The sequence below is a fragment of the Artibeus jamaicensis genome, unplaced genomic scaffold, assembly GCF_021234435.1.
Source record: "Artibeus jamaicensis isolate MK-2021 breed Jamaican fruit bat unplaced genomic scaffold, CSHL_Jam_final scaffold_1964, whole genome shotgun sequence".
NCBI lineage: Eukaryota > Metazoa > Chordata > Mammalia > Chiroptera > Phyllostomidae > Artibeus > Artibeus jamaicensis.
The window spans coordinates 31624327-31646849 of NW_026522030.1; the positions used below are offsets into that span (position 1 = coordinate 31624327).

The 22523-nt window shown below is 33.4% G+C and overlaps 1 protein-coding gene across 3 annotated transcripts in view; it reads right to left on the minus strand.

Annotated features, from left to right (window-relative positions):
* Positions 1 to 22523, minus strand: part of VPS13A (vacuolar protein sorting 13 homolog A) — a 197546-nt gene that overhangs the window by 95186 nt on the left and 79837 nt on the right. For all 3 annotated transcript variants that reach the window (XM_037149102.2, XM_037149103.2, XM_037149104.2), the window contains exons 24-33: positions 14801 to 14882; positions 13404 to 13552; positions 12933 to 13089; positions 10511 to 10590; positions 9509 to 9568; positions 9138 to 9291; positions 7799 to 7915; positions 7619 to 7722; positions 3874 to 4041; positions 1919 to 2220 (exon numbers count right to left, since the gene is read on the minus strand). In XM_037149102.2, the coding sequence (XP_037004997.2) occupies positions 1919 to 2220; positions 3874 to 4041; positions 7619 to 7722; positions 7799 to 7915; positions 9138 to 9291; positions 9509 to 9568; positions 10511 to 10590; positions 12933 to 13089; positions 13404 to 13552; positions 14801 to 14882 (1373 nt within the window). The remainder of the gene's footprint in view (positions 1 to 1918; positions 2221 to 3873; positions 4042 to 7618; positions 7723 to 7798; positions 7916 to 9137; positions 9292 to 9508; positions 9569 to 10510; positions 10591 to 12932; positions 13090 to 13403; positions 13553 to 14800; positions 14883 to 22523) is intronic.

The window sequence follows — 22523 nt, forward strand, 5'->3', positions numbered from 1 at the left end:
CTTCTTTGGGACTCTCTGAGCTTCCTGGACTTCCTAGAAGTCTATTTCCTTTGCTAGATTGGGGAAGTTCTCCTTTATTATTTGTTCAAATAACTTCGACTTGTTGCTCTTCCTCTTCTCCTTCTGGTACCCCTATAATTTGGATGTTGTAATGTTTAAAGATGTCCTGGAAGTTCTTAAGCCTCTCCTCATTTTTTTGAATTCTTGTTTCTTCATTCTTTTCTGTTTGGATGTTTCTTTCTTCCTTCTGTTCCAAACCATTGATTTGAGTCCCAGTTTCTTTCCCATCACTATTGGTTCCCTGTAGATTTTCCTTTATTTCACTTAGTGTAGCCTCCATTTTTCATCTAATTTGCAACCATATTCAACCAATTCTGTGAGCATACTGATTACTAGTGTTTTGAACTGTGCCTCTGATAGGCTAGCTATCTCTTTGTTGCTTAGTTGTCCATTTTTTTTTTGTCTTGATGTGCCTGTTATGTAGTGAAAGGTGCAGCCTTAGGTATTCACCAGGGCAGGGCAACCCATGTTGCTTCACTGAGATGCTGTATGTGGGGAAGGGGTCCGAGAGGGAACAATGGTGCTTGCTCTGCTCTCTTCTGGCTTTCAGTCACTTCCACCACTTCCCACAAGCAAATTGGGGCCTTCTGGTATAGATTCCCCAATGGTTAGTCTTGTGCACATGCTAGGACCCTGTGGGTCTCTCCAACAAATTCTTCTGTGAGGCTGGAAGTTTTTTCTGCTGCCGCCTCAACCCCCACAGGTATTTAGGTGGTTTGAGGCTTTATTCCCCATGCTGGAGCTCTAGGTTGCGTGGTCTCCAATTGTTCCTCCTGGTTTATCTTCACATGAATGTGGGACTGCCCACTTCACAATCTGGAGCTGGGTCCTCCAGCCACCACCTTGGCCGAGTCCTCTCCGCCACCCATCTCCGCCCCTCCTACTGGTCCGGACGAATGTTTCTTCTTTAACTCCTGGGTTGTTGGACTTCCATACAATTTAATTTTGTCAGTTCTGGTTGTTTTCTGTTTTTAAATTGTTGTTGTCCTTCTTTTGGTTGTACGAGGAGGCACAATGTGTCTACCTACACCTCCATTTTGGCCAGAAGTTTAATCGGTACTATTTTTTGAGATCTCCAGTTTATAAAACCTTTTCTACATTCTTTTACTCTATCAGTACCATCTTGTCTTTAATACCTTCCCTCTCCATTATCCAGTAACATGACTCAAAACTTAAAATCCTGATCCACTAACTTCAGTCATACCTGCTTGTTAAAATTCTGTCTTGCCTGAATCCAATGGACTGTTGAACTCCAAATACCAAATATCAAGATTGCATTAAAAAATTATACACTATTAATTCAAGGATACTAACATCAACAGAACCCTCAGCAGTGCCTCAATATTCCTGGTTTCCCTCCTATATCTCTATGTACTCCTTTTTAGTCTCTTTTGAGGATTCTTTTTGGGTTTTTTTTTTGCCAATTTTCTCCTTTCATCTAAGATAGAAAAACATAAATTGGATTTATCCTCCTGACTCAAGCAATTACTCACCAACAGACGCCCCCCAAATTGTGAAGTGAATAAATGTTTTATATTAGGAATTTCTCCAATTCTCCCATAACCTTATAATTAATAAATAACTGCAAATAAGTTTAAATATTTTTCCTTAGATAATTTTATGGTGTTCTTAATTATCTAAGAACTAGTTTTCATATACTTTCTTAAGTTTTTAAAAACTAGAAGACTGTGACTGGTTTCACCAAAAAATAGTTGGAGGACAGAGCATCACAAAATTAAATATAGTTATAATAAAATAAAATCAAACTGTAAATAGAAGACTCAGGATACCCAAGCCTTTAATGTAAAAAGTTAGAAAAAAACTGCATTCTACACAAATATACTTACAAAAAGCTTACCTATATAGCCGCATTTCACTCAGTTTTATTGTAATCAGATCAATAATGGGTGGGGGGTTGCTCTGGCTCTTTATCACATGAAATGTATTGGTCATTGTAATTAGTCCAAAATCAGCAACAAAAACATTTTCAGAAACTGGGGACTGTGGGATGAGCACAACCGGGGCTTTGATGTTAACATCTAATGCCAACCTAGAACTTCTTTGTGCCAATTCTTTTACACCAGTAGCAGCCATTCCTGCTGCCTGAACAGTTGCCTCAGCCAAAGCTTCTTTAACTGCTTGAAAATTATCTATAAATGCCTGTAAAAATAACAGAAGTATATTTGCAAGGTTACCATTAATGAATAAGCTTATTAAATGTATATGGAGGTTTATAATTCTACCTCCATAAGAAGATATTTTTCTTGGTACAACCAAGCATTATTTTCAAAGTCTGGCTGTCTATATTAATTCTCAATTTTCTGTAATAAAAACTGAGAAATAAAAATAGATAAAGTTATAGTAAAACAATAAAAATCTAGTACCTGGAACAAAGTAACGTGGATATTGTAATATTTCACTGATATCTAGTTCCTTCATTATCTTACTTTATCTAATTGTCAAGCAACTATATTGTACAACCTCAATGGACAGAGAGGTTATTCGTGTTTATAAGATAAAATAATAACAAACACATTTCCTTAAGAATGCTAAAACTTTTCTAATTTCTGAATTCTGGAAAAATACTTCAATCACCCAAAATATACCTAAAATTATACTTAATTTTCATATTTAGAAAAACATTGCAAGTAATTTTTTAGTATAAGGAACTGTTGCACAGATTCAGTAACATAACGCTTTTGAGTTTCTAAAAAGAAATCAAGTTCATAATACAAATTGCTTACCTACCACCTGGAGTCAACTTTAACCTCTCTCCTTTAACCCTGACATCCACCCAAGTCAATGGTTACTATTAATTCTACTTTTTAAATTTTTCATAATTGGTTAGTTCCCTACTACCTGACTTCCTTTACCCTAGACTCTGCCACATACCATTCTTATCGTGAATTACCAAACCATTCTTTAAACTTCCGGTTGTCTCCTTTTGAGCTATTTTGTTCATCTTTTTGGTGTAAAAAAATTTGTATGGGTATATAAAAATTACATGACGGTTTCAATTTAAAAGATTTTTAAAAGCAATTAATATTTACTTAGAATCAACCAATCATCTACTTTTTATAATGAAACTAGGAGCATTTTAAAAGAATGAATAGTGAAGGCAATGAAACATGTATGACACATAGGAAAAAATATCAAATAGCAGATTGGGAAAGCCACAGAAAAAAACACTATGAAAAGCAGTACTAACACTCAAACATCTTAAGGTGTATCATACAGATACTAAATCTAAAGCCTTTAAAGCCCAAGTCACAGAATTACAATGTCATAGAAAATATAATTTTTAAATAACCTCATAGAAAAAACAAACTTCAATTATATATTTAGCATCTTTAATCAGAGTTGGAACTCAGGTAAAACAAAAGTGTAAATCAATGATATATAAATAAAAAGTCAATTCATTTATTTTTATTGTTTTCAAGTACAGTTTTCTGCCCTTTACCCCCACCCCAACCCACCCCCACAGCCCTCCCCAGCTCCCTCCCATTTCCAGCCCTCCTTGTCATTGTTCATGTGTCATTTATACTTCTTATATGAATATATAATATATGTGATGTAATATACATATATTTACTATGTTAATATATGAAATACATATTCAATTAACTGGATACTCCCATGTGAAAGTAATGCTACACAAATAAAGTATTATACATTTCAGTCATAGCAAATGGTACCCAAACAATTATGAAGAATCAGGGGAAAAAGCATGAAATTCTTATTCTTCATCTGTGTTTGATGCACAACCCATTTCCAACTACCAGGAAAAATTTAAAAAATGATTAACATACTTACCAATATAGAATATAAAAATTTTGTGACCAAAACCACCTCAATGCAACCAACGGTTAAATTAACTTGAATGTCGACCACACTCATATCTGTGTATGCAGAACCAGCAGTTGCATCCACATAAGAAATCATTTTGAAGCTGAAAACTTCTTTTCCAGTGATATAAACAGCCTTAATGAGAGAAAATTCAAATGCCAAAATTCATCTTTTAAATGATTTGTCTTAAAATCTTGCAAGTATTCAAGCAAGTACAAATAAAGCAACAATTCTAACTCCTTTATTGGAACCATATTGCTGGTTTTCAAATTGGTGGTGGCAGCTCCCCTTGTGTACAATGAAATCAATTTAATAGGTCTGGCCCAACATTTTTGTAAATGGGTAGAACAAAAGAAAAGTTATCAGAATATACATTCTCATTTAGTGTGTTCACTTACGTACTAAGAATTGGCACACAAATATATTTCTGGTCACTATCAAAACTTTGAAAAACTATGTACCTCCATGATTTAATGAAATGTACTTCTGTTGATTTGAAGTACGTGAATAGATTCTCCATATTCTTCAAACAAGTCTCCTAGCACTATATTTCTGTTCCTTACTAGTTTCTGAAATCATCTCAATTGCAAACCAATAATTACTATCAATAGATTAAACCACAAATTTTGCAATACCAGTTTAAAATGGTGGAGCTGACTTCCAGTCCAGACGGCAGCATAGGTAAACGCAGAATGTACCTACTCCCACAACCACATTAAATTACAACTACACTGCAGAACAATCATCATTCAGAACCACCTGAAATCTAGTAAAATGGAAGTCCTACAACTAAGGATTTCAAGAAGCCACCTAAAGACTGGTAGGAGGGACCAGAGATGCAGATGAGCTGGTCCCACAACCACATTTAATGGATAAAAACTAGGAGGGATATTTCGTCTGCAAAAGTTCCCTTAAGGAGGAGGGGTTGCAGCCCCACACCAGGCCCCCTTATGGTCTTATATCCAGTAACAAAACACCTATCTTTCAAACACTGGCCATTCAACTTCAAAGGACTCTCTTAACATTGTAACAGCTACAACAGTAAGCACTGATAAAAATAAACTTATTTGTTTAATCTGACTTTAGACCCTCTGCTGTTGAAATCTAAAACAATATGCTAAATGAGGACTTCTGCCAAGATGGAGGCGTAAGTGGAAACATTGTACCTTCTCCCACAACCAAGTTAAAAAACAACAAAGTTTTAGCAACAAAAAACACTGCCAAACTACAGAAAATTGCACTATACTGAAGTCCGACAACAACCAACCACTCAGCCAGACTGGTAAGAGGGGCAGAGCCAGCAGCTGAGCAGGGTCGGGCAGGAAAGATCCACCAGACCGACACAGGTGTGCCACCCAGGCATGCAGTCAGCCGAGGACGGATCCCAGGTGTGGAGTAGCAATGGGTGGACCCACTGAGGGCACAAGGCGGCAGGCTCATCTCGGTCACACATTCATGCACAGATAAACCAGGTGAAGGAGCTAGCAGTGAGACAGATCGCGCAGGCACCAGTGGGAGGGAAGCAGCAGAGGGGACCGCTATTGTCCCTCTCTGACTCCGCCTCCACATAGAGCACCACAAACCAGCGACCTGGGTAGCCCTGCCCTGGTGAACACCTAAGGCTCCTCTCCTCATATGTAACAAGCACAAATAGATTAAAACATGGCTCAAGAAGAACTCAGAGCCCCAGAGCTGATAAATCTAAGCAATGAAGAAATTGCCAACCTATCAGATGCACAGTTCAAAACACTGGTGATCAGGATGCTCACAGAACTGGTTGATTTTAGCCCCAAATTAGAGGAACATATGAAGGCTAAACTAATTGAAATGAAGGGAAATGCACAGGAAAGCAATAGTGATAGAAAGGAAACTGGGACTCAAATCAAGGGAGTGGACCAGAAGGAAGAAAAAAATGACCAAACAGAAAAGAATAAAGAAAACAGAATTCAAAAAAATGAGGAGAGGCTACAGAACCTCCAGGATATCTTTAAACGTTCCAACATCCGAATTATAGGGGTACCAGAAGGGGAAGAAAAAGAGCAGGTGGAAATCTTATTTGAACAAATAATAAAAGAGAACTTCCCCAGTCTGGCAAAGGAAATAGACTTTCAGGAAATCCAGGAAGCTCAGAGACTCCCAAAGAAGTTGGACCCAAGAAGGAACACACCAAGGCACATCAAAATTATATTAGCCAAGATTAAGATGAAGGAGAGAATCCTAGAAGCAGCAAGAGATAAGGAGACAGTCACCTACAAAGGAGTTCCCATCAGACTGTCAGCTGATTTCTCAAAAGAGACCTTACAGACAAGAAGGGGCTGGAAAGAAGTATTTTGAGTCATGAAATCCAAAGACCTACAACCAAGATTGCTCTTTCCAGCAAAGTTTTCATTTAGAATGGAAGGACAGATAAAGTGCTTCTCAAATAAGATCAAATTCAAGGAGTTCATCATCACCAAGCCCTTATTATATGAAATGTTAAAGGGACTTATCTAAGAAAAAGTAGATAAAATAAGATGAACAGTGAAAGGACAGCAAACTCAGTTATTAACAACCACACCTAAAACAAAAGCAAACTAAGCAGACACCTAGATCAGAAGCAGAACCATAGAAATGAAGATCACATGGAGGAGTAGCATCAGGGGAGTTGGGGAGGAGAAAGAGGAAGAAGGTACAGAAAATAAGTAGCATAGACAGTAGGCACAAAATAGATGGGGGGGAGGGCAAGAATAATATGGGAAATATAGATTCTAAAGAACTTGAGACACATGGACATGAACTAAAGGGGGGAATGGTGGGGAAGGGGTGTGCAGGGTGGAGGGGAATGAAGGGAGGGAATAGAACTGTAATGGCATAATCAATAAAATATATATTAAAAATAAAAATAAAACATTATGCTAAATGAAATAAGCCAGTCAGAGTGAGACAAATATTATGAATTCACTCATACATGGAATCTTCTGAACAAACTGAACTGACAAGGAAAATGGGAAAAGACAGATGGAGAGCAGGATGGCAGCTGGTGTGGGGAGGTTAGGAGGTAGAGATTGAGCAAAAAGGAACAAGGACTCATGGACGTGGAGAATAGTGTGGAGGTTGCTGGGGGGAAGCAAGTATAAGGGGACTAAATAGTGATGGTAAAAAAAATAAAATAAAGAAAAATTTTAAAAAGAAGAAAAATGAAATTTTATTTTTTAAAATATTCCACTCCAGGAAAATGTTTTAAGAACTGTTTCTTCTGCACAAAACTTTTTGTCACCTCAATTTGTAAGGTGGAAAAATTACTTCTTTCCCTCAAAAGTTTAATTTAATTAAATTATTTTTGTGACTTGAAAAAAATACATTGCAAGATTTACAGTATTTGAAAATAAAAAAGGGGGAAAAAGTGAAAAAGGCATTTACTAGTCTTCTATCCTTCCTCAGTCATCACATACTCCTGCATCTATGTTCCCTGGAGTGATTAGTTATACTTCATCTCATTTACAAGATATTTAATCCTCATTTTATCCACATAAAGAAACAGAATCCAATATTAGATCACACAACTATTAAAGAGCAGAGCTAGTAAGATACAAACCTAATTCCTACTAACTCCAAAACCAAAAGACATGAGTCGCACAGCTAAAGTCTGACAACTGTATAATTAAGGCTATAACTAATCTTAAAGGACAATTACATTTAAAAATGTATTATTAAACAATAAATAAATTCATACCTTTTTGTATAAAGCTGTTATATCGGAATCCAAAACAATTATATTCCTTAGCTTTGCATTTATTTCAGTTACTGAAGGCCTCATAATTATCTCAGAATCAAGCCCTAAGAGGGAAAAAATGGTTAAATGCCTTTTTGTTCATGTAATAGTTCCGAATTTTTTTTTCTGAAATTTTATTACCTTCAATCTTAATTTCAGAAATATTACGTTTCTGATCTTGAATAAAGATCTGCAAACATGACAGTTCTGCTAAAATCTGCAGGGTAATAATATCTTCATTCCTGGATCGTTTTGATGCTGCAAGAAAATTATATTATAAAACATAAGAAAAAACTTGTAGCTACCTCACTACAATTATTAAGTAAATAAAATGTAACAAAAAATAATGTTATTGGGTTGGTCAAAAAATCTGTATGTTTTTTTCCATAAAATGAAAGACACATTTTTCATTTTCACCAGTAACTTTGTGTCAGCTATCTCCTGTGCGGTAGAACAGTGACTGCTCTCAATTAATGTCTCCTTTTCATCGTTACTAACTTCAACTAGCCTACCAGACCATGAAGCACTGTCCAATGAGAAATCTTTTGACACCTTGGATCAGTCACAGCACCTTCTCCACACACTGCGCACATTTTATTTTTGCACTTCAGTGGCATTTTTACCTTTCTAAAACAACAAAGCGTAATATGCTGAAAATGTTGTGTTTTCTTCCATCTTCAATATTAAAATGGCTACCCCAAAACCACCAATTTTGGTAAGTTTTTTTACATGCATGCTGAAATGACAGCTGTTACAACACAATCTAACAAAATTGTTTCAAATTAAGTTCAAGACAACTGAGCACTGCTAGGGCCATCTTATGGAAAAAAACAAATGAACTTTTTAGCTAACCCATTAATACTAGAGAAAAACCTGATGTGGAATTCAGCTGAAAACAAGCAAGATATTCCCTAATAATTAGGAATTCTAAAAAACAAGTATAAGGAAAACAAGCAAAAAAAGAGTAAAAAGACAAAAACAAAAAATGGTTGCTAGATTAGACTAACATTTGAAACTGAGACATTACTAGAAGTAAAATAATAAATCTTTTGAGAGTCAATAATTACTAGATGATAATTACTGAACATTACATGTTAAAAGCAACTTTTAACAGCTTAAAAAGTACTCTAATTAAAAAAATATACTGATATTATTAAAAGTTTATTGGTTCTATTTTTCTAAAGTAATGATATTGAATACATAAATTTTAATCTAAATGAAATAATTCTATAATATTATCTTCAACTTAAAAGAATGATATGATAAATTAAAGATACATTTTCTTTAGCAGTAACCTACTGCTAATAGTAATAGTAATTTACTATTATTTTCTAAAATTAACCTGGAATATAATGAATCATTCTAGTTTTTAAGCTAGGCAATGAAATCCTGAAGGCAACATTATAAATTGATAAAGCCAAAGTTAAAAATTTTTAATCTCCTTGTAAAAAATTTAAAGTTGAATTTTAAAGAAACATACATATCTTTTTAATGACCCCTCCTTTGTCTTCAGTGTCTGCAACATACACTGAGGCTGATTTTTCCTCCAATTGTGGAAGAATATTATTAAAATAATTTATTGTATTCAGAAGTGCTTCAGTATGCAAATGAATATCCAAAGAGGAAAAATTCACCTAAAAAACAAAGTTGATTTTAGTGCCAGGTTAATAAATATTTGTTTACCTCCACTGTATAAGGCATTAGGCTTTGTGTTACAAAGAATCCAATTTATAATATTTTATTTTTATCTTCAGAGAGCTTAGAGTTCTGGTTATAAAGTAATTTTCATAATATCCTATTTACTTAGAAATATAGTATCTAATTAAAAACCAAATAATTATTCACTAATACCTTAATCAGTTGTGCAACATTATTATAGAAACTTTTCAAGTTCGGTACATTATTTTCAGCCTATCCAAAAAGAAAAAAAAATCTGTTAGAAAAATCTTTCAATAAACAGTTAAATATGTAAATACAGTTATATAACAGTCCCAATAAACACATATAGAAAATGTCCAGTTACTTATACATATAATTACCTAAATGAAAAACTGCTTCCACAAAACAAATTTGGTACATAGCAAGTATTCAATAAATTATCAACAGTGGACAATTAAATATTGTCAAATATGGAGAACAGTGAGTCATCAACAACTCTGCAAAGTCCTTCCTAACTCCTGTATGTGAAAACAAAACTTATGACAGAGTTTTCCACCAAGTATCTAAATAATCCATGTTATCTTCATATCTAGAATGCTTTTGTAATATCCAAGGTATTTAATAAATAAACAAAAGCCCCCAAAGTACCTACATAATAGTAAAAATGGTCTTAAAAGTGATAAAATGGTCCTTCAGCATTATTCTTACAATAAAGTAATTATTGAAATAATGTGGCACTTACAAGAGAACAGGTCAATGAAGCATGGAATAAATCATAAGTATATCATAGTATATATAAAAACATAATAAGTGATAAAATGGGTATTAAAAATCGATAGGAAAAAGATGACACTCAGAATCACTGACACCAGAAGAATTAGGTAACTTCAGACAATTATAAGAAATAAAGTGAAAGCTTCGTCTTGCATTACAAATCACAATAAACAGGATCATGATTAATGTGTTTCTAATACCTTGATGGTAGGGAAAAAACTGCAGGTCATTTCTACTTAGAACACAGGCTTCTAATTTTGCTATGTGAAATATAACAAAAAAATCCCCCAAATCTTAAAGTTTTGGAGCTATAGATATCTCAATAGAATCAGAACCAAATTAAATATTACTAAACTTACAAACCTTAATATTTCAGGCATATATTTACAGTAATAAGCAGATACAAATGGTACTACTTACCTTCACATATTCCAGTGTTAAAAGGTCTTCCATTGTGTTATCCAATGTTGTAATCAGATAAACTGGCTTTTTGTTTTTATCTAAAAATAATTTTTAAAATTATTCTTTCACAGTAAAAATAAGTGAAACTAAAATGCAAACAATATTACTAAATATAAAATTGGAAAAGAAGAATCCCCTTATACCAGTTCTGGATACAGGGGATTCTTTTTACTCAGACAGAATCTTTGGATTCTATCTTACCCAGGTCAGGTCCATCATCCTTTAAACTCTAAAAATGTAATTTCTACCTACAATTCCCTTCCCTTCTTTTATTCTAATGCTAAAACCTCTTACCTTATCAAACCTAGATAAAATGTACGAATAATAAAAAAATAGAAATCAGTTAAAGCAAAAACTTGAAAAGCAATTTAAATATATATGAAAAGAAAAAAATAAAAAGAACAATGAAAAGACATGAAGATAATTCTAGCCCTGAGTCACAGAAGTAACTTTAAAAAAAATTGTCAGACTCCCTGAAAACCTAGTTTTTGAGAAGAAATTAAGTATGTGATAAGAAACAAAGTTTTCTTGTATATTAATATAGATTAAAATGAACCCTATTACCATACAATCAGAATTACTAGCTGTATTATTGCTTTTGTTCAAAACTTAGAAAAATAAATGAATAATTGCTGTAGAGGAATATTTTATATGAAGCCTTTAACATTATCATTACCAAATTACTTATGAAATTAGCATCTAGATACTGGAAGAAAAGACTAAACCAATTTTACTATTCTTGAGGAAAAGATGCAACATATTCTACAGAATCCTCCACCTTGAGAAGCTCATTTGTACTTTAGCCAGACTTCTACTACAGGTGCTCCACATTTCAACCCTTGAGAAGGTCCCCATATTCCTCACATTTATTCATTCATTGAACAACTATTTACTGATATGCTCTGTGTAAGTAACTACTATTCACTTCTTCCAATTCCCTCTAAGAAAACAGAAGCAAAAATACTACAGAAATAGATACAATGATAATTGTATATCCTGTATTCGTTGTACAAGGTTTTTATCCTTTGCTCTTGAGGAAGGGAATAAACATAAAAATTAACAACTGGTATAATGCTTCTGGATTACTGGAAAACAATGTCAAGTTGGTGACGCAAGCACCGACTTGCAGTGCCCGCGGCATCATGGATAAGACATGAGACAAATTCACACAGACTACTGAGTCCTGTGGAGGAAAAGGGACCAATCACACAGCTGTTCCTTCAAGGGGAGAGCACGCTTACCCTTGCCTAGACAGGATTTTATTGGGTTTAATTTGTGCAGGAGGACAGGTACAATTTATGAATCATTGCAGGCAGTAAGGATCAAATGACAGCATACAAAGAACTACTAGGGCTTCTTCTGAGTCAGGGTCTATCAGCAAAGAGGCTACAAAACTTTGGGAAACAAACTAATTTCCTGCTCGGACCTTTATCATTTAACTAAGAGCATTCTTAGCAAAGCAGGCTTTGAAGAATTTTACATATCCTTTCTTAGGCCCGATCACCCAGGAAACCCATCCTTTCCAGCACAGGACTGCACTGCCCTCTATCATTGTTTCAGGCTTAAGTCAGGCAGAGGAGGCAGATAGCCAAGGAATTTTGAGACTTCTTGCGGAGTCAGGCTTTGTCAAAGCCGAGGGGCGAGGGTCCATCACCCCCTTTCTCCATAGCCTTCCCCCTCAAGGTCCTTCCCTGGGGCTTCCACATGATCATGCCTGTCCTAGGTCGTTCCCACCTTGGGGAATCTTACACGTCATTGGCTAACCAACCAAGCACTGGGGGCCAGCTATGGATGAAGTAAAAGTAGCAGAAGGGACACTCCTGCTAGGGAAATAAGCCTTATCTCCTTAGTGGCTTATGGTCCGAAGGTCGCTCACTCAGCCTTAGCCATGCAGGGGTTACAGCTCCTAAAACCAGACAGAGCGGTTCCCAACAAGTTGGTTTGCCTATTTTTCCAATTACCAGAACAAATCGTTTCTTGACTTAAAAAGCACAATAAACCAAAACTCTGTACCTGGTATGTATGATGGTTTCCTAAGCAAGAGAGGATAACACAATCCACCACACTCAAGTTCTCAAAGGCTACAGAACAAGTGTTGAGTATGGAACTACTGTCAAGAAACAAATTTAGTGTTGTAGAATTCAGTTAAACAGATTTATAATTAAACCATGACGTTCATTTTCCATAATAAAAGCAATTATCTTCATTTTCTCTCTGGTCTACCTAGATTCCCAAGTATAAGATAAAAGTTAAAAACTAATTAATAATATGTTTCTGAGCATGTTTTAGCAAATGTATTTATTTAATGCCTAGAGAATTAAAAACTCTCCAGTAGTCAGTTCAATGATAAAATTATTCATTTTAAAACACAGATTCTTACCCAAGTATTCCGGGCACTTTAGACAGAATTCTTTCAAAAAGGCAGTGGCTTTCAAATCAAATGTTCTAAGCTCTACTTCTGTGCCCAATCCTAAGACAAGAATTTCTACTACAGGTACTTCACGATCTTCAACAAGGTGATAAAACTGAACTGATACCTGGAGAAGAGAGAAAAAAGAAACTAATATTATCTAAATCAAAGACCTACTTATGTGAATGACAGTTATATATGTATACATGAAGTATACATATAATATAACTGATCTGTACTTAAAATGTAGAAAAGATTTTATAAGCACACAAACATACATTGCACACAAAGGAGGGGGAACGACACAATAACATCTGGGTTCAGCTTAAATAGGATGAAAGCAACAGTATGCCTTAGTAATGACACTATATAAATACGCTGTGAATAGTAAAAATAATAAACAATCTAAATAAACCATGTCAATTTTACAATGGTACATACCTCTGGTACTTCAAATCTTATTTTATACTGAATTATATTTTTTGAACAATCCAACTTCTGAAGCTCTTTTGGTTGACAACTTTTATTTGTTGGCTGAAAAGGTTCTTCCAAGGGACTACATGGTGCATCATAAAATTCCTCCTCTGAATCTAAATATCACAGAACATTGTTTAAATCAATAACGAAAATGATTTATTTAATAACATATTTATGATTTTTCTAAAGTAAATATTATCAATAAAACACCAAAAGGGTCTCTTTCAAAAATTTATAATGTAAAGATGAGAAAATAAACCTTAAAGTTTAGAGATCACAACTGAATAACATTCTTGATGACAAAAAAAGTACTGAAATTTACAAAATGCATTCTTTATCTTAATGAACTGGTAAAGTCATTGGTCTATCTAAAAATGGTTAAAGAAAATTTTATAGCAAATGACAATACCAATGATTACCACATCATGAATAATCAAAGGAACACACTAATATGCTCACACCTAGAGAGCAAAAAGGACCTAGTTAAAAACTCTGCAACGTTAAAAGCAGAAGGCAGGTCCTAAAGTTTGAATGGAGAAATTGAGATGGAGTACTACTTCAGGTACATACATACATAAATACATATGTGATGATAAATTTCTAGAATTTGCTACTTTAAAAAAGTCAAAAACTTAAAACCATTAAAGGAAGGTTTAAAGGAAACTAAGACAAGCTGAAGTATATTTCTAATAACCTAAGATTGAATTTAAGGTAGATGACCTCACAAACAATACCTTCTCCCTTCCCTCCATCCCTACCCTGGTTACCACACACAAAGGAAAACATTCTCTAGAAAACTGAAAGCCAACATGGCAATTTCTGTGATTTAATATTGAGCAGTTTTAGAAGTCTTAAAAACTGAAATTTGTATTTATTTTTCTTTCCAGTGTGGCCAGGAAAAAGCATCTATTTGATGTCAAAATATTTACCAGTTTTCTTGTATAAATACATATTAAGGCTTGGTTTTACTCCTTTAATAATAAAAAGGAGTAATAACAAAAAAGGAAAACATATAAAGTAAAAATAAACTTGTAATAACAAAATTCTCCAATACCTACATATCACAAGAATTAGATATCTATAAAGTTTAATGGGATCTCTTAGCTCACAGCAGGATTAAGATAATTAAATTACTAGATGTCCTTGTAATTAAGTTTAACTTTTATGTATCAAAAATGCCACTGCAAAAAGTAACTTTAAGGGACACCTAAATTAAAGTGATCTAAAAGGATTTTAGTAAAATTTCTGGAAAACATACAAGTATCTGCTATTCCCTAAAATTTTTATATGGTTTCAACATGAGAATTATTTCTATAAGATATTTATAACAAGGAAAGTTTTCTAAAGTGGTTTCATTTTACCATCTTCCACACGTTTCAGTTCCAATAGAGGAATCACTTTCTGTGATATCTGTGATGCTCCCAAAGAAGTAGACCTTTGTATCTGAAAGAAAAGTAATTTACTGTTAATTAGCACAAAGATTTTATTCAAGGTTCTAAGACAATTTGGACACCTCCCCCAAAAGGGAAAAAATCTAGTCTGAATTAGACAATTATAAGATATATATTTCAAGAAGTGATTATTACAGTTTCACGGCTAAATATAAACATTACAGCTATTTTAATAATTTTCCTGTTGACAGACTTTGAGTAGAAAATGACCTTAGATATATCTAAACTCAATACCTTGCAAAATAAGGAAGAACCTTCGTGACATCCATGAAGAACAAGAAGTCTCAAGATTTAAAGCCTATATACTTGAAGAATTTGCAATTTTATTTTTAATTTTTATAAGATATTTCAGTAAATTTACTATTGTTCCAGGAAATATAGCATAAACACATGTAATGCAGTTTGAAAATCAAAATAAAAAACACTCCTGAACCTTTCACCCAGGCAAAGAAACAAGCCATACCCTATCTACCTAGAAACACCCTCTGTGCTACCCCTTTGATTGCTTTCCCTACCAATGATCATGATCTGGCTTGTATTTAGTTTGCTTTTCTAAACCTATGAATGAGTCTCTAAAGAATGCATTTACCTCTGCATCTTTCTATACGGTAGAAAAAGAAAACATTGGATGTATCTTTGGGTAATATTATTCTACAAAACCACCTTCAATTTTATCTGCATTGACAGTTTACTCATTCTCCAAATGAGTAATTTAATGAAAATTAAAATTTTCATTAAATCTACATACACGTATGTTCACCTTTCTAAATGCTACAAAACTGTATTCACAAGTGGTTGCAACACAATACACTAATGTCAGCAGATTAGAGTTTGTATGGCTCCATATCCTCAAGAAAGTATCAGGTAACCTACAACCTTATTCTTATCCAAAATTGTTTTGCCTAATATGTATCCTTTGCATTACCAGTGTATTTTATAATAAACTTAGTTTCCAGAAGAAAAATTTTTGGTGACATTGAACAAAACACTCCTTCGTTGTCCCTTTCGCTGTTGATAAATATTTGTACTGTTCACAGGTTTTTGCTTTTACTCACAGTGGCATTATAAGCATCCTTGAACCTGACCCAGGTGCTCATATGCAAGACTTTCTGTGGTGTATGTATCAAAGAGTGGAAACGCGTATGTTCACCTTTCTAGAAGTGCTACAAAACTGTATTCACAAGTGGTTGCAATACAATACACTAATGTCAGCAGATTAGAGTTTGTATGGCTCCATATCCTCAAGAAAGCTTAAAGTTTTCAGACATTTTAAACCTTGCCAATATCACTGCCAGTTTCACCCTAGTTTTAATTACAATTTCACAAATGCATAATAGTTACACATCACATTAAAGTTTCACAGGTTATTTGTGTTTGTCCTACTCAGAATCCTATTCATTTTGAGGATACATTTTTATTAAAAAATAACCTACTACATAGGAGCACATAAGTGTAAGTACATAGCTCAATAACTTTTCAAAATGTAAATGCACTCATGCACACAAAATCTAGACTTAGCAAGAGAACTCAGAAGCCTCCCTTGTGCTCCTCAGCACATGCTCCCAAAACGTAATGACCTAAAATGCTGCTCTAATTTTAATTTTAATGTAATATTTTATATCTAATGACATAAAATAGTAGTTTGCTTTCGCATTTTCCTGCTGAGTAATAAATAAAGTCACACACCTAAGTCATTTCCTATCTGGCTGCTGGCTTTTATATTCAAGTATGTTGGACAAATCTTTTTTAAGTTACACGCCTTTCAAGTACTTTTCCCAATTGATAGTTTGCCTTTTTCATTTTTAAGTGTCTTTAAAAATCAGAAAATTTTAATTTTCATTAAATAAAACTTATTTTTCTTCTATATTTTCACTTTTTAAAACCCAAGATATCTTTACTTACCACAAGGACTCAAACATTTTTACTTATGTTTTTTGTTAAAGAAACTTTATACCCTTGGGCATTTACATGTAGGTCTATGTTCCATTTCCAGTTAAATTCCATTCATGTTTTAAGGTAAGGGTTGATAATCATTTATTTTTTACCTATTTTTTCCACATAATAATATAGGTCTTCAGAGCCATTTGTTGTAAGAACTATTCTTCCCTCACTTAGTTAAACTGACATCTTTGTAAGAAATCAAATATGTATTAACCATGTATTACATTGTAGATTTATTTCCAGACTCTATTCTACTTTACTGACTTATTATAACATCTATTCATATGCCTCTACAGCACTTTCTGGAATAAAGTAGCTATAAAATAAACCTTGAAATAAAGTATCAGATAAGCTACAACCTTATTCTTATCCAAAATTGTTTTGCGTAATATGTATCCTTTGCATTACCAGTGTATTTTATAATAAGCTTGTTAGTTTCTAGAAGAAAAATTTTTTGGTATTTTGATAGTAAGAAACCTACAGAATTTGGTGAGAACTGCCATCTTAATAATTCAGCTCTCCAACCTTGATTATGTATATCATTCCACTTACTTAGGTCTTTTTTCAGATATGTTGTGTAGTTATTAGTATATAGTATTTGTATTTCTTTTGCTAATTTTCCTATATATTTAACCCTTTTTAATACTATTAATAACATTTTTCTTAATTTCATTTTTAGAAACAATTATATTGCTGTTTCCTGCAACCTTGTGAAACTTGCTTACTATTACTACTCATATTTCTCTACATTCTTTAGAACTTTCTGCATCAATGATCATGTAACTGTAATTAAAGATAATGTTACATTCTTATTTCCATCCCATCTTCATTCTTCTTTACTGTTGCAAAGACTAGAACCTTTAGTGAAAGTCTAAACAGAACTGGTGAGAACAGCCATTCTTACACTACTCTTGATCTTACAAGGAAAGTATTCGGTCTTTTTCAAATTAAGAATATATCAGCCACAGGTTTTTTCCTGTACATCCTTTACCAGTTGAGGAAGCTACTTTTCATTCTAAGTTTGTTAACAGTTTTTACCATGAATGGTTGTTGGATCTTGTCAATGCTTTTTCCTCTTCTATTGAGATGATCATATACTTTTCTCCTTTACTCCATGAATGTGGTCAATAACACTGACTGGTGAACCATTTTTGCATTCTTAGAGTAAATGATTTTAGTCACAGTGTATTATATTTTAAAATATCATACTATTTGGTTGTACTAGTTGTTAAGGACTTTTACATCTATGTTAATGAACACATTGGTCTGTAGTTTTCTTTTCTCATAATTCTTCAGTTACAACAGAATAATAATGCATGCAAAGAAACAAGGAAGTGTGGCCCATACACAGAGAAAAAACATAACAGAAACGGTTCAAGAGAAAGCACAAATATCGGCCTTGACGGCAAAGAAAACCACTTTAAACTGTCTTAAATACACTCAGAGAGCTAGAAAGAACCTAAAAAAAAGAGCTAAAAGAAAAGAACAAGATTACAAGTGAAAATAACAGTAAGATAGGTTTTACAAAAAGAAGTATGTCCCCAAATCTGATAAAACATATGAATCTTAAAAGACCAACAAGTTCACTAAATCAATGTAACATACACTCAAATAAATCAATACAAAAACATGATCAGTTAAAAGACACTCAAAGAGAGAAGAAGCTTCTCACCACATACTAGGTATTCTCATTAAATTAATAATCGATTTCTCATTAGAAAGACAAAAAGTAATGGAATGACATTGAAAGGGCTAAAAGAATATAAAGGTGAACCAAGAATTTTATGTATGACAAAACTGTCTTTAAAAAACTGAAATTAAGACACTGCCAGACAAACATCCAAAGAAGTGTGTTACCATTAGACTTGACCAACAAAAAATGCCAAAGAGAGTCCTTTAGGCTGAAGTAAAAAACAATAGACAGGAACACAAAGCCATAGCTAGAAATAGAATTTCTGGTAAAGATAAACACACGGACATATACATAACAATGTATTATTGTATTTATAGTTCAGAACTATAATTTTTATTATCTACACACTTACAAGAAAATATATTAAAAACTTGTAATGGATTCTGAGCACCCAGTGCATGAAGGTGCAATCTGTGACACCTTAATAATGGGAGACCAGAGCTGCATTAGTAAAGAGTTTTTGCATGCTACTGAGGTTAAGTTAGTATCAACTCAAAACACAATATTATAAACTAAGAATGTTAAATAAAATTAAATTGACATACCAACCATAAAGAAAATATCTAAAAGTATACACAAAGTAAATTAGAAGGGATTCAAACAGTTCACTGCAAAAACCCACTAATTTCAAGAAGAGGGAATAACAGAGAAAATGAGTGTAAGATATATAGAAGAAAAAAAGCAAAATAACAGGAGGAAGTCTTTCCTTTTAAGTATTTTAAATATGAACAGATTGAACCATCTAATCAAAAGGCACTGACTTGCAGAATGGATAAAGACATATAAGTACGTATGATTCAACTACATGTTGTGTACAACAGATTCATTTTAGACCCAAATACACAAATAAATAGAAAATGAAGGATGAAAAAGGATATTCTAATAGCAGTCAAAGCATAGGTGGTTATACTGATTTCAAACAAAAGACTTTACATGAGAAGCTGTAACAAACCAAAAAAGTCATTATATATAATAAAGAAAATAATTTACTAGGAAGATACTAAAAATTATAAATATACACTACAAACAATAAAGTCCCAAAATATGTAAAGAAAACATTAACAAAAGAGGAGAAATAAGAAGTCTACAAATAGTTTGATATTTCAATATTACCTTTCAATAAAGGACAGAACATCTAGACAAAACATCAGTAAGAAAATGACTTGAACACTATATATCACCTAAATATAACAGACAAATACTGCATAATGTCACTTATATGTGGAATTTAAAATAAGAAAAAAAGTCAAACTCAAAGAAACAGAGTATAAAAGTAGATGCCAGGGGCTGGGGGTTGAAGAAAAAGGAAAAGTTTACTAAAGGTACAAATCTTTAGTTATATGATGAATCTAATTTAAAATATGATGACTATAGTTGATAACACTAGATTGTATAATTGAAATACACTCAGAGAGAAGAACTTAAATTCTTCTCCCCCAGCAAAAAAAGATAAATATGACCAGTAATGGACGTGTTAATTAACTAGATATGGGAAAAACTTTCACAATGTATATCAAATCACCTCGATGTACATGTTAAATATTTGAGAACTTTATTAATCAATTATCCCTTGATAAAGCTTTTAAAAAATCACTGTAGAAAGTGAAAAGGAACACCCAACTCCAAGATATATTTAAATGTTAAAACATTTAAGACTTGTGACTAAAAGTCTGTTTCTAAGACATGCCAAACAATCATTCCTGAAGAGGTGATTCTTTGTTTATAAAATATTTTATTTGACATGTAAAACTACTTCAGCTTAAATCAAAACTCTTAGTAAAGATCTACTGTTTCATACTGAACTTCCTTGGGAAACCTGGAAAAAGTACAAACAGAACGCCTGCAGATTAGGAAATCATACACACACACACACACACACACACACACATATATGTATAGAAAATTATGTGCTAACAGCAGAAAGAATCTCAGCTGGAGATTTGTTTTAAAAGAAGAAATAAAAAGAAACCTGAATTCAAACTTTGGCTCAGCAAGCTACAAGCTACATGATCTTAGGCAAAATATTTAACCTCTCGAAAACAGCATCCATTAAGCAAAATAATGACCATAACACGCAACTTGCTAGATTGTAATAAAGATTAAAGATAAAAATATGCAAAAATAAAGAAGTGTGCTAGGTGCTAAATGTAAATAATAGAGAGCCTTAAATAGAGTCCTTTTCCAAATGTGTGGCCTGACACAAAATAGAAATCCACTTTAAAAAAGATTTTAGTGGTAATTTTCTGCTTATTTTTACGTAAGCATTGAATTTTTAAAAGGAACATGATCTAGTGTAGATCATGTGTTCAAGACTCTCTTAATATAGAGGGTGAGCCAAGTAATTTTACAGTTGTAATACAAATAAATAATATAATTAATAAATAATAAAACAAGAATAATCCATTCCTTTACTTACAACTGTAAACCTACTTTTGCCCACCCTGGTTATACTGCAATTAAGTCTGGGAGTGGGGTGGGGAGGGAATTCATCTTAGCCATCACTCTTAACTAAGATAGAACCTAATAGTTACACAGATGGTTTTTCTTAAAGCTTTAACAGCTTAAGAAAAAAGTAATAGAAGTGTAAAAGACACTAAACATCAAGCCAAAAAGGACTCAGAGGTATGCAGTCAGCACAGCACAAACCTGATGGAAGAACCAGACTCAGAAGGCTGTCACAGAAATTCTCCGTAACAATCTGCACAGGATATAGTTTTTAAAAAATCAAAAATTTTAATTGGATTGTTTGTCTTCCTGGAGACAAAACAAACAAGCAAGCAAAATATAATCAGAGACACTGAAATTAAGAACAAACTGACAGTAACCAGAGGGGAGGTGGAAGGAGATAATGGGGAAAAGAAAGGGAAGGGTTGTCAGGGAACATATATTAAGGACCTATGGACAAAGTCAAAGTGGGGTAGGATCAAGGGTGGGAGGGGGGATGGCTGGGGTCAGGGGGAATTGTAGAGGGAAAATGGAGATAACTGTAGAAGGGAACTTAAGGGGAAAAAGGGGGAGGGATTTTGAGGAACAAGTATGAAAGACACAGAGATGAGGACTGGGGAGGGGGGAATGGGAGGGAGGGGGGAGACCGGGCGGGGGGGTGGGGTGGTATGGGAGAAATAGATTAAAAAAAAATGTACTTGAAAAGTAACTAAATAAAATTTAATATTAAAAAAAATTTTTTTAATAAAAAATTAAAAATTAAACCCTGGCTGGTATGGCTCATTTGGCTGGGCATCATCAAACAAACCAAAAAGTCAAGGGTTTAATTCCCATCCATGGCCTATGCCCGGGATGCAGGTTCAGTCCCCTGGTCAGGGATTGGTGCACATATGAAAGGTAACCAAGTGATGTTTCTCTCACTCTTTCTCCTTTCCTTCCCCCTCTAAGCATGTCCTCAGGTGAGAATAAAAAAGTTTTTTTAATTAAAAAAGAGGCTTACCGTGTAAGTAACTATACAGTAAATAAAACAGTATGGTATCAGTGAAAGGACAGACACAGATCAAAGAAAAGGATACAGAAATCATTGTAGAAGAACATAGCCGGAAACAGATTCAACTCACAGGAGAAAGTTTTTTTAACAAATGAAACTGAAATAACTAGAAATATAAATGTAAAAATAGAATGACTCATCACACTCAATGTATAAAAAGATTAACAAGTAATGGCTCATAGTGCTAAACATAAAATCTAATAATAAAAGATTTCTAGAATAAAATATAAGAGAAAATCTTTTGCCCATGTGTTAGGCAAAGAGTTCAGATGAGATAAAATGTTTTATCCATTAAAACAATATTGTAAAAATTAAATTTCATCAAAATCTAAAACATCTTTTAAAAAGAGACTTAAAACATAAAAAGCTCAGCAACAGACTATGAAAAAATATTGCAGAACACTAAAGTGTTCAGGGTGATGGTACAACAAATCAGAAACATTCTCAAATGCTCTGAGGAAAAAAACTTCTTTGCACTATTTTTACAACATTGCTGTAAGTCT